Raw genomic sequence first — 13,072 nt, 5'->3', positions numbered from 1 at the left:
ACAGGTTGCTGCAAGGAACCAACCTTCCAGTAATTGACAAAAAACAACTGAGAGGCGTAAGCTTACGCCCGTACATGCAGTCTCGTTGCTCTTGGCAAATTTCCGCAGCCTTTTTCATAAAATTGATGCACTGAAAACGCTCATACATTCTTGCACCACAGATATAATAATAGGTACGGAAACGTGGCTTTCCAGTGACATCACTAATAGTGAACTTGCACTTGACCCATCTTTTGTAATCTTTCGAAAGGACCGGGAAGGCTTCCGAGGAGGCGGAGTTATTCTGGTCATTAAAGATGACTATCAACCGTCTCTAGTGATAATCGACTCTCCTCTTGAAATAGTGTGGGTCTCTGCACGTATTGGACATGCGCAATGTGTTATTGGTGCATGCTATCGTCCACCCAATAGCCGTTTGGAATTTGTTCATTTTTTCAATGATGCTTTACAACAGGTCTTATCCCAGTTCCCAAAATGCATACTAATACTAGGGGGTGATTTTAATTACCCAGGTGTCGAGTGGTCAACCTCTTCCTTAAAGGAACATTGCAACAGATCTGAGTGTCTTAATTTTCTACAAACCTTGTATTTTCATCACTTAACTCAAGGCGTGCGCGAACCAACTCGGGGTGATCACATACTAGATATCATTTTAACAAATCATCCAGACCTTGCTGCGACACATGTGCTTGAACCATTAAGTGATCACAGGGTGGTGCAATGTTCCTTTGCATTGAAACCTGCCAAGAAATATACAGCGAAAAAATACATTCTCAACTACGCACGCGCCGACACTGGCAGAATGATTGATATGTTAGCCTCATTTACAGCAGACTTTGCAAACAATTTTCAAAACAGAACGGTACACGATAACTGGAGCTTGTTCCGCGATAAACTCAAAGAAGTTGAAACTACATGCATACCAAGAATGACCATCAGCTCAAGGCAGAACGATCCGTGGTTTAACCGCGAAGTGAAGAAGTGTATAAACAAGAAAAAGAGAGCGTTCAGAAAAGCTGCCCGAACAAATGCTCCAGAAGAATGGCAAAATTACAAAACCATAGCACGCCATACAGAAACAACAATTGTCGAAGCTAAACACAAGTTTTTTAATTGCACCCTTCCCAATATGATAAAAACTGATCCCAAAAAGTTTTGGCAAGTAGTAAACCCAAAATCAGATCACACTACTCCCTTACTACTTTCCGAAAATGGAGCAGTGCTCAACACAAAACATAGCACTGAGCTATTTAACAAATGCTTCTCTTCAGTTTTTACTAACGAACTGCCACTTGATAACACTCACATACTTCAACAACCATCTATTCGATTCCCCTTTTCATCCATCATAATAACGGAGCATGGTGTTTCTCGTGCCATTGACAGGCTTCCTCATAAAACCAGCCCAGGTCCTGACGGTATAAGTGCTAAACTTCTAAAATTAACCTCGCACTACTCTTCAGTTTTATTATCTTTAATATTTCAGCAATCACTCGATACAGGGTGCCTACCGGAAGATTGGAAATCGGCGTTAGTGATACCGGTATTTAAATCTGGTGATACAGCAGACTCTAATAATTACAGACCTATATCACTGACATCTATCTGCTGCAAACTACTGGAACACATCCTATACTCTCACATTATAGCCTATCTTAACGATAATAACCTGCTCCTCAATAACCAACATGGCTTTCGCCAAAATCGCTCATGTCAGACGCAACTTTATGAACTCGTAACAGATATTCACACTTCTTTGCACAGATTGATTAGTACAGACGCCATTTTTATTGACTTTTCTAAAGCTTTCGACCGAGTACCTCATAATCGACTAAAACTGAAAGTTAGAAACCTACAGCTTGACCATAACACGACGCGATGGATTGAGGAGTTCCTAACGAATCGATTTCAAGTAATCAGTCTCAACAACTGCTTTTCTAACCGCACTCACGTCACTTCGGGAGTTCCTCAAGGATCCGTCCTTGGGCCACTGCTATTTTTAATATACATAAATGACATCGCAACTAATATTACCTCACAAATACGTCTCTTCGCAGATGTCTGCGTCTTGTATAATGAAATAAGCTGCCCTGCCGACATTTATGTGTTGCAGTCTGATTTAACAAAACTAACTGACTGGTGTGACACATGGCAGATGGAAATTAACATAGCTAAAACTAAACACCTAAAATTTGCTTCGATAACTCGACCTACCTCTGAGCAATATACAATACGCGGTATTACTGTTCACACAGTATCTTCAATCAAGTACTTGGGTGTCCTGTTTACCTCCAATTTAAGCTGGAATGCTCACATTGAACACATCACCTCAAAAGCATGCAAAAAACTTGGTTACCTGAAACGTCACTTACACCTTGCTAACACAGATACCAGACTTCGCGCATACAGTTCTCTTATCAGGCCTTCTTTAGAATATGTGTCAATAATTTGGCACCCCCATCACTCTAATCTCACGAACCTACTTGAATCAGTTCAAAATAAAGCTGCGCGGTTCATCTTAACTTCATACTCTCGCTATCAAAGTGTGACCGCCTTAAAGAAATCACTTAATATCCCTTCACTTGATATGCGCAGGAAATTATCACGGTTGACCTTCTTCCATAGCCTTTACCACAGCAACATTGCATTCGCTCGAGCCCATATTCTTCCCGCTCCCCACATCTCTACCCGCACAGACCATGTTCATAAAGTAAAACCTATATTTGCCAGGACTAACGCTTACCAAAATTCGCCTCTAGTTTTATCTATTGCCGAATGGAACTCGCTACATGCAAACATTGTCTCGCTTACGGAATCATCATCATTTCATGCAGCACTGCTAACCTTTTTAGAGTGTGTCAACCTGTCAGATCCCACGTTTTCTTGAATATTTATATAAACAGTATTTTCAAGTGCTTGGCATTGTGTAAAATTCATTCCGTGTCATCAGATATGTGTCTGTGTAGGCTGTTTACCTAAGTGTTTATCCTTAACCTCTTGTTCTGATGGGTACTGATTGTTTGCATCACATTTTATGTTCTTATGCGCGTTTCACGCTACTAAACATTGTATAAATTTCGTTACCCTTTTCTTTCTTTCTTTTTTTTGTTTGCTTCTGCTAGATGTTTTTCATGGTTCCTAATGCCTTCATATATTTACATTGTACAGATTTCAATCATGCTTGAACTTTTTCGTCCCCCCCCTATGTAATGCCCTAACGGGCCCTTAGGGTACTCAAATAAATAAATAAATAAACTAACGGATGAAGTTGAAACTAGGCGTGGCGTGTTTCGTGTTGCCAGTTTTTGAAGAGTGTCCCCTCTTGTTGAATTTCTTTCTCTATGCATTTACCCCAATCCCACGTGCTATATCTGCGAGACACGGCTAGCCACAATTACGCACATGCTTTGGGATTGTACACAAAAATACCCCGACACTAACCCCACGACCCTCTCGTCGAGAAGGCACGCTGCCCTGCGTAGCTCCAACATTGACGACCAACTGTGGGCGACCCAGCATGCTTGCGAGGCGGCGAAGAGGCAACACATCGACGTCCACACGTGAGAGACCTAGGCCCAGCCACCGCCTCTTGCTGGTTTCAATAAAGTTTAATCAGTCAGTCAACACAAAAATGAAGATTCGCATGATGTAACAGAACACTGTCCGCATAAAACAACTTGGAGGATATGCCCTTGTAGGCCACCGGTAATTTTGCCCACTCTATTAATTTTGGTGTAAGGATGACAGTGACTTCCGCAGTTTTTAGATTAACAAGTATCGCTTTTTTTGCCATCTTGCTGTCGGTTTTTGATTGTCATTTTCCTGGTGTGCAGCTATTGCTTTCGGTTAAGGATTGTGGTATTCTCGGTTACCCACGTGACCATGAATGTGTGTATATGTATGCTCGTTTTCTCATTAGGAATGTTTAACTGTAAGTTTAGCGCTGTCTACTTATTTTGCTTCTTAGAATATTCCTTATTTGCACTGACTTGAGTATTACTCCTGCTCTGTGTGGACAGCTTTGCAAGAACCCACTTAGCTTCCCACTTAGCTGACTACAGATATGCAACATTGGAAGTAGGGCGAATGCACATGAATGGGGGTTGTTCCGTCTTTCTGTAAGCCTGCATAAAGAATTGCCCTCTTTCTTTTAGGCTCTGTCTGTATGCGCCTTGGTGATGCGGCGAAGTCCATCGCCTATAAGTTCGCTCGTTAGCAACTTGGGATATACACACCGACACGGGTTCATGAAAGCCACATCGCCAAGTGCGCTTCAGCGAGCAGCTGGGCTTTGGTAAGGAAATGTGGACCACTCCGTTCCTATCGGAACGCAGCCGGGAATGAATCTCAATTCTCAAGAGCCCTTAAGACAACGCGAGTGCTGCAAGTTGACGCAGCGCAATGCTTAAGTGCATTTTTGGAAAAAATATAAACGAAAGCACACAACGATCGGCTGGCTGCAGCGCCCTCTGGCCAAGTGGCGCGCAGCCGCCGATCAATGCGGCGACGGAGAAGCGCTGCCGCCGCGGGACGGAGCAGGTAAGAGCCGCTCATGGCTGCCTTCCGGTCGCTCGGGCCATACGCGTCCTGGGTAGTGACACGCTAGGGAATGGCGGCGTCATTGGTGGGACTCTTTGTTAAGCTACGATTCTTCTAGCGACGTTCCAACATCGAGAAAAGTGCGTCATATCGCTAAGACATCTATTGCTCGTGGTGCCCATATAACCTCACATGGAACTTGTCGAAGGAATTAAGCATTCATTAAAATACACGGAACACGGAGGTGCTTAGACCAGGTTCCGTGTTGGCCGCAACGCATGTTCAACTTGATACGTGTCGAAATACGAATCGCAACTTGATCCTGCCGGCGGAAATTCTTGAATCCTGAAATACTTCAAGGTACCTGGCTGTGCGGAAACCCTTGTGAGGAATTCACAATGAACGTCCCCGCTCTCTCTTTCTTTCAGTACACTTGTTATATACATTGTTATATATATTTATAAATAAGGATTGGAAGCGTGCCGAAAACTGGCCTTGAATGTAGCTACCAAGAAACCCAATAAATGTCGACTGTCTGTAAAGCAGTGTTCTTCGCAGGTGGTTAGCGGCGCCACAATTGTGTTTACATCTTCGTTGATGACTCATGATGTTCACGACTGACGTTGGATGCTTTCTGCACATTAAGCGGAATGTTATACTGTTTTCTGCCTGTGCGATCCATTGAAATCACCGAAACGTTGTTTTTTCTACAATGCGTCCACTCTGCGGCAAACTATAACGTGTTTCGTTTCGTCAGGGCATGTGGGGCGAGCAGCCCGTGCCGGAGGCGATGGCGCGATCGCCGAGCCGCGAGTCGTTCGGCACCGACCTGTCGCTGCTGTCGCTGTCCAGCCTGGGCTCAGAGCGAGCGCGCGCGAGGCGCTGCCTGCTACAGGTGCCTGGCGACCTGCGGCGGCGGCGTCCCCTTTCGGGCGAGGTGCTCCTCGAGGAGGAGGCCGCGGCGCCGCTGCTCAAGAGCTTCAGCACGGCGGACATCGTGCAGGCCGCCGCCGCCGCCGAGCCCCTGCGCGCCAGCGTCTCCGAGCTGGCGCTCGCCGAGCTCCCGGCCCGCCTCGAGTCGCGCTCGTGCTCCACCTGGGTCGCCGTCGGGGACGTCGCCAGTTCGCAGCTGCCCTCGCCGCAGGTATGCGCTGCAGCACAAACATTCACTGCGATTTGGTGTGCGTAAGTGTGGGAAGCCGATCACGTGGTAGAGACAGGATTGTAGAGCAGAAGCGCGTGTTGTATGTATGTATGTATGTATGTATGTATGTATGTATGTATGTATGTATGTATGTATGTATGTATGTATGTATGTATGTATGTATGTATGTATGTATGTATGTATGTATGTATGTATGTATGTATGTATGTATGTATGTATGTATGTATGTGTGTGTGTGTGTGTGTGTGTGTATGTATGTATGTATGTATGTATGTATGTATGTTCCGTACCACCGTCAGTTGCACTTCGCTACTCGAAGAGGCAGAACGTGTGTCGGCTGAGCTCCTGAACAACACTTTGCAATGTGGTAAACGTGGTTTCAATGATGGATCCGGTGCGACGTAATGGTAACGCATGTATCTTGCATGTATACCGTGAAATCGCCATTGAGTATTGTTCCCGTAATGCATCTTGCATTAATAGTTGTTCGCAGACTGCACAACAAATGAACGGAAGAAAACAAGCAATTGAACCTATGCACAGTGAGTGCAAACCCTGTCACTGTAGCGTCCTGCCGGTATAGTTGAGCTTGTCTACAGCGAAGCGCACATGCTTATGCTAGAATAAAAATTGCTGTTCCATAGCATAGTACACGCACCCTAAGCAGAGATAGTGACAGATTGAACGCTAAGACGCGTCTTCAACATGTCCTGCTCTGCAAGAATGTGGCACTCGGTGGCATTCGAATGCCTACAACAGCGCTGGAACGCAACTTTTTCCTCAAGGGTACTTTATGTGAAACGTTATGGCGCAATAACAGTCATCATCATCACAGCCTATCTTTTTGTGCACTGCAGGACGAAGGCCTCTCCCTACGATCTCCAATCACCCCTGTACTGCGCCAACTAATTCCAACTTGCGCCTGCAAATTTACTCATTTCATTACTTCACGTAGTTTCCTGCCATCCTCGAGTGCGCTTCCCTTCTCAAGGCACCCATTCTGTAACTGTAATGATCCACCGCTTATCCATCCTACGCATTCATTTTCTCTCTGATCCACATCTCTCTCTTCCTGTCAACGTTTCGGTTAACATTTTCCGTCCCATCACTATTTGCGCGGTCCTTAACTTGTTCTCGAGCTTCTTTGTCAACCTCCAATTTTCTGCCCCATATGTTAGCACCGGTAGAATACAGTGATTGTACACGTTTCTTTTCAGTGATAGTGGTCAGCTCCGAGTCAGGATTTGGCAATGCCTGCCGTATACACTCCAACCTATTTTTATTCTTCTATGAATTTCCTTCTCATGATGAGGGTTCCCTGTGATTAATTGACCTAGGTAAACGTACTCCTTCACAAACTCTAGAGGCTGACTGGCGATCCTGAACTCTTCATCCTTTGCCCGGCTATTCATCATTATCTTTGTCTTCCGCATACTAATCTTCTATCCCACTCTTGTATTTTCTGTGTTAAGGTCCTCAATCGTTTGTTGTAATTCGTCCCCGATGTTGCTGAACAGGGCAATGGCATCTATAAACCGAATGTTGCTGGGATATTCGCCTTTCATTCTCACTCCTAAGCTTTGCCACTTTAGTAGCTTGAAATATTTTTCCAAGCATGCAGTGAATAGCATTGGAGAGATTGTGTCTCATTGCCTGACCCCTTTCTTGATAGGTAGCTTTCCACTTTTCTTGTTGAGAACCACGATAGCTGTGAAATCTTTGTAGATATTTGCCGAGACAGTCGCGTATGTATCTTGTACTCCTTGAATACGTAATGCTTCTATGATTGCTGGTTACTCTACTGAATCAAATGCCTTTTTATAATCTATGAAGGCCATATAGAGAGGTTGATTGTACTCTGAAGATTTCTCGTTTGCCTGATTGATAACATGGATGTGACCCATTATAGAGAATCCCTCGCTGAAGCGAGCCTGTGGCGGTATTCTGTAAGAGTCCAGCTAGTAAACATGTCCTTTTCGTCTACTGCTCAAGTGCTGATTGGCTGTGGCGCCTCGCTGGTGCGGACGCGCAGCCCAGCCCAGCTAACCAGAACTTAAAGAGCAGACGAAATGGACATGTCCACTAGGTGGGCTTTTACAGAAAACCTCCCCTGTTTTCTTGGTTGACTGAAATCAAGTGTTGCCCTTATTCTATTGGAAATTATCTTGGTGAATGTTTTATACAAAACTGAAAGCAAGCTAATGACCCGATAATTTTTCAATTCTTTAACATCTCCCTTCTTGTGGATTAGTATAATGTTGACATTCTTCCAGTTCTCTGGGAGTCTTGAATGCGAGAGACAGTTGGTATAAAGGGCCGCAAGCTTTTCAAGCATGACATCTCCGCCATCTTTGATAAAATTGACTGTTATTGCATCTTCTCCTGTCGCTTTTCCCCGATCATGTCTTACAAGGTCTTTCTAACTGCAACGCGAGTTACAGAAGGAGCCTTATTATCGTCTTCATTACTACTTCGGATGACGGTAGCGTGGCAGCTCTGGGTACTGTACTGTTGACTATAGAATTCCTCTGCTGCTTTTACTATCTTTGAAATTTCTGATGATATTATCCTGCTTATCTTTCAGTGCATGTTTGTCCTATGCCAAGGTTCTTACTGACTGATTTCATGTTGCATCCATTTTTTACTGTTTCCTCAGTCTTTGTCACGTTATAATTTCGAATATCCCTTACATTATCCTTGTCGATCTGTTTTGACAGTTCTACGAATTCTATCTGATCTCTTGAGTTGGATGCCTTCATGCTTTGTCGCTTCTCTGTTAGGTGTTTGATACTTGGGAGATCTTACCTACTAATTGCCTTAGTGCCTTACCTTCCACTTCAATTGCTGCTTTTGAAATCAGCCTAGTTACGGTTTCATTCATTAGCTGTATGTCATCTTCATCTATCAGTTCTAAAGCTGCATGTTTGTTTGCAAGCACCCGCGTGAATTGGTCTGCTTTTACATTACTGCGTCTAGGCTGGCCTCTTTCGTTTTGAGTAATTGTACTCTTTCTCTCTTCATACTGAGGGAAATCTTAGACCTTACTAACCTATGATCACTGTACCCTACCTAACACTTGTACATCCTGCACTCTGCTGAGATCAATAGCTGCTACAACGTTTGCTTGCAGCAAGACAAAAAAAAATCACATGAGTGTTGAACAAGTTTAGGACAACATGTTAAAACACTCTTTCCTGGGGAGATATGGAAATGTTTGTTGTGTGGTACGGCCTTTCAAGAGTGCCGGTACTAAGGTCGGGAATTTCGTTTTTGTCTGCTAACTTTGAACGACCGCCCACGTGGGGTCGTCATTATACGCCGTCTTTTGGGGTCGGTGTAAAAACGGCCTGCATGAAACCAGTCTTGTACAGAACAAAGCATCGGCACATATCGAACAGGTATATGTGCACATATTTTTCAATACTGTCTTTAATTTTTCTCACCACATAAAAATGACAGGAGTAAAACTTGAAGAAGCGCGAAGACGACAACAGGAATCGAAAACAAACACGACACGAAGTGGTGACGAGCCCATGCAGAGTAGGGCAAACAAGGACACACACTTCCGGTGTCCTCGGTCTGTTGAGTGAAGCAACGAAAAGCAATTGAAGGGAGATACACACATGGAAGTTCTGTGCTGATGCACTCAGTTGATTGTGAGCGTTGTGCTTACCGAGACATACGAAACTCGCAGGCCTCGGAGGCGGCGGCGCTGGCCCCCGCCGACCTGGTGCGCTCGGTGAGCACCAAGGTGCGCCAGATGTACATCCGGCGCCGCCTACTGTCCACGCACCGGGCCCTCGAGCGGCTCACCAAGAGCGAGCTGGACGTGAGCACGCTGCCGCGCGTGCACGTGACGGCCGACGCCAAGCTCACCGTGCGCGACGTGCAGCGTGACCGCGGCAAGCCGCTCACCAAGTACGAGCGCAACATGATGATCTTCGACTGGCTCCAAAACCTCGACCGCTCGTAGTCTTTCCCGCACCTTTGCGGGGGAACTGCTGTTGTTCCGAGCCGGGCGCGCGATTCTGCAAGCGGATTACATTGTCTACCGCGCCGTGGAGATTGAATCCAGGTCGCGAAGCAAGTCTCAAGACAAAGCCGAAAGATGCGGCTACGATCGGCGGTGCACTCCCCGCTGGTGGCTTGGCCGTTAACGCCCGCGGCTGGTATCGCAGCCTCCTTTCCATGCACGCGCAGAGCCCTGCCCGCCTGTGGCTTCGTGGTCTCACATCGAAAACCCACGGGCAACAGTGCTTGCACATATGGCTTTCATCAAATATCTCGACTTCTGTGGACGGGACTGAAAGCTACAGAAGGGATAAATCGGTAAAATTGTGGAACGGCATATAGCAAGACATCCTAGACAGCACTTGTGAAGCTTGGTGCTCCGCAAGAGTAGACCGTGTATCTTGATGCAAACAAGGACGACAGAAGAATCCCGTATCCCGTGCCGCCCCCCCCCCCAATAGCAACGAAGAACTATTGCTTTGCGTGTCTCGCCCCATACTGTCTAAAGTAGTACATGGAGATCATCACTAAGCCCGCAATTTGCGTCAAATTAAGCCCGTGGAAACTTTCGAGTGTTGAAGTTCCACACCTCATGAACCAAAATTAAGACTCAGTTACAACTTTGAGCGCTCACGAGGTCATCGGCAGTATTCAAATTCATGAGGGTGTTTGCGTACACCTCGACTTCTCGCGACCCACTAGAGGTATGGTCAGTCTAGAGTATTTTCACTAGATTATCACTGGATATAACCTAGTTATAAAATGGAGGAGGCATAGAAAGGTCCGCAAGCAACAACTGTTTGTTTTGCGTATATTCAACTTGGCAGGAATTCATGAACAGATGATCATGTTTGGCAACTCTTGAGCATGAGATACTTGTAAGCGGTGTCAATCAGGTCCAAGAAAAGCTACCACAGACTTTGGACAATGTCGTGGAGTCTAATCAAACACATTTTCTAATTTATGAGCGCTCATCTGCTACAAAGCAATATACAGGCAACCTTCTTTTTTCTCAGAGGACGCAGCATAGCTTACAAAGTTCAAGTAGGAAGCGCAAAAATCAGTTGAATACAACTATGCATAGTAGAGCCAGACAACAAACATGCAGCAAAATAAAAAAAAAATCAATAACGTAAGAGTCAGTTCGCGAATGACAAGCAAGAACGCTATAATAAAGCATCGGAACTACATAATACGAAAGAAAAGACGGTAAATATAAAACCGTCGTAAGAAGGAATATTACAAGAGGTTCACGAGTTGTTTGGACTTGATGTTTATCAACTAACAAGCCTTGACTTGAAGCGCTTCCTCAGCGACGTCTCTCGATTGAACTCCTGCAAAAAGGAGTTGCGTGGGTAACACCTTTCCAGTGCCTTGGAACATACGCAGAAAGTGCCTGATAAAACTGATTGATGCTTAACCACAATGGTCGAAGAGCTGAGAGTCCTATTTTCTGTATGACATTCAACATATCCGTTCGGCCCCAGAGCGATCAATCTGCGTTTAGGAGCCGGCACAAAAAAGCAAGTGATAACGATCGAGGGCGAAAAAAGAGAACCACTGCGGAGCGGTTACAGCACCAGCAAATGACAAACCATGAGAGCGTTCTGGTCACGCTTGTTTTCAACACTGAGTGCGATTCTGCAATCGCAGCCGTCGTCCAGGGCGCACGGCTCGGCTGCGTGAGGTGCGTGGTTCAATTCCCATCGCTGGGCACCCACCGGCTTTTAGTAGCAGTATCACTCACGACAGTGATTAGTAGCAATATCTTTTAAGCACGTGCCAACAAGGCCATGGCGAACCCGAAGCAAAGAAGGCATCAGACAGGTGTGCGTAAAACAGCTGTCTGTGACCTCTTTAATGGTTTTTGAAGTGCGTTATTTCTCGATCGGTTTGCGTGAGGGCATGCTATAGTTTACACAGTGATCGTTACTTTCATGGCGGGTATGAAAAATGTGTCGATCAATTCACGGGGATGTTTGTCCTAATTATGAAACATTGTCATGTTGTCGTTTGCAGTGATGTTGTTAGTACGATCAGCTGAAGTAAATTGTTCCACGAAAAAAGTGACACACAGGGAGTGACTGCCAATTGTCCGTACTGGTTATAGCTGAATTGAAAGCTGTGCTTCGGAGTCATATGCAGGCATATTTGCAAATATGTGGCGTTATTCACCGTGTAAGGTTTGTCAACTGCTGGTAGGAGCCACTCAAAAAAGTCCCGCGAAAGACTACATCGATTATTGTGCCGGTTAAAGAGGCCCAGGCGGTCAAAATTAATCCAAATGGTCCCTAGCAAATGGTCCCCCATATAGCCACGGAACGTTCAAATATATTGAACTGACGATCATTCAATCAAAAAGGCATGCTGATTCCGGAGAGGGGCGAGAAGAAATGATCGTGTTCGAACTGAAGCGCGCCGCACAATTTCCGGGAAAACAACTACTGCATGGCTTCAGAGTCGAGTTTGGAGACATGCACTTGAGGTTTGCACGGGAGTCACAAGACATGGCTGTAACTATACGCTCATTCTTCCCTTGTGCGGGTCTTATGTTCGGGCCCGCAGCCGGCTGCTGCAATTCGTCACATGTCAGCCATCGGATTATAGCTGCATCTGCCTGGTTATTTTGAGTATTGGGAAGATTTGTGAGGAGATGCACTTTAATTCAAAACACACTGAAAACCGGCCATAAAAGATTTCACATAAAGTACAACGAAAGGAGTGGCACTTATGCTATTGACAAAAAGCTTTCAGCTACAGTACGGTTCGTGCCTCGAAAGTATTGTGGGGCAGAGGCGGCGTTCTGATGAGACCCTTCTTTCAGCACAAGCATCGCATTGTTCAAGAAATGCATGCCACATCTTTGAAACAGTACTGCAGAAACAAGGCGTCTGACCACCAAATTTGTCAACTGCGCCAAAGCCCACGCGACGGACAATGGCGGTAGGAATAAGCATCGGCGTATAACGGAGTATATAAATGGCGCAACACTTGGAGTGGCTTTGCATATATCGCCATGGGAGGGCTACAATCGCATCATTTTTGTACGACACTCACGAGTCGCGCCACTTTGCGACTATATCGTCTTAAAACTGGAACTGGTCGCTGTTTTCACAAGTATCGTGAGGAGTATTGCGAGCTTCTTTGAAGATACTAAAGGTGTTGATATCTTGAAGAAGTAAAAGTGGTAGCATAGTTGCTATCAGACTTGTACGTAAGAAATTACTCGTGATTAATTACTTATAATCAGTTGCGTTTTTTCATAGTTCTGTAACTCATCAATTACGATCTTTACTCAGTAACGCTCGCAGTGAATCAATTGCTTTTCTCAGTAACTAATTGCATTGAACTAGTTAC

At 45.3% G+C, this 13,072-nt stretch overlaps 1 protein-coding gene across 1 annotated transcript; it reads left to right on the top strand.

The window, feature by feature from the left end:
- The first annotated feature begins 4,513 nt into the window (after positions 1-4,513).
- LOC135907110 (uncharacterized) lies at positions 4,514-12,089 on the top strand. Its single transcript, XM_065438769.2, has 3 exons — positions 4,514-4,539; positions 5,297-5,683; positions 9,399-12,089. Exons 2-3 carry the CDS (start codon positions 5,300-5,302, stop codon positions 9,675-9,677), a joined length of 663 nt encoding a protein of 220 aa, XP_065294841.1. The 5' UTR covers positions 4,514-4,539; positions 5,297-5,299; the 3' UTR covers positions 9,678-12,089.
- The last annotated feature ends 983 nt before the right edge of the window (positions 12,090-13,072 follow it).

The sequence above is a fragment of the Dermacentor albipictus genome, chromosome 1 (genome assembly GCF_038994185.2).
Source record: "Dermacentor albipictus isolate Rhodes 1998 colony chromosome 1, USDA_Dalb.pri_finalv2, whole genome shotgun sequence".
In the NCBI taxonomy this organism is placed as follows: domain Eukaryota; kingdom Metazoa; phylum Arthropoda; class Arachnida; order Ixodida; family Ixodidae; genus Dermacentor; species Dermacentor albipictus.
This window is presented reverse-complemented; position numbering and strand designations above follow the sequence as displayed.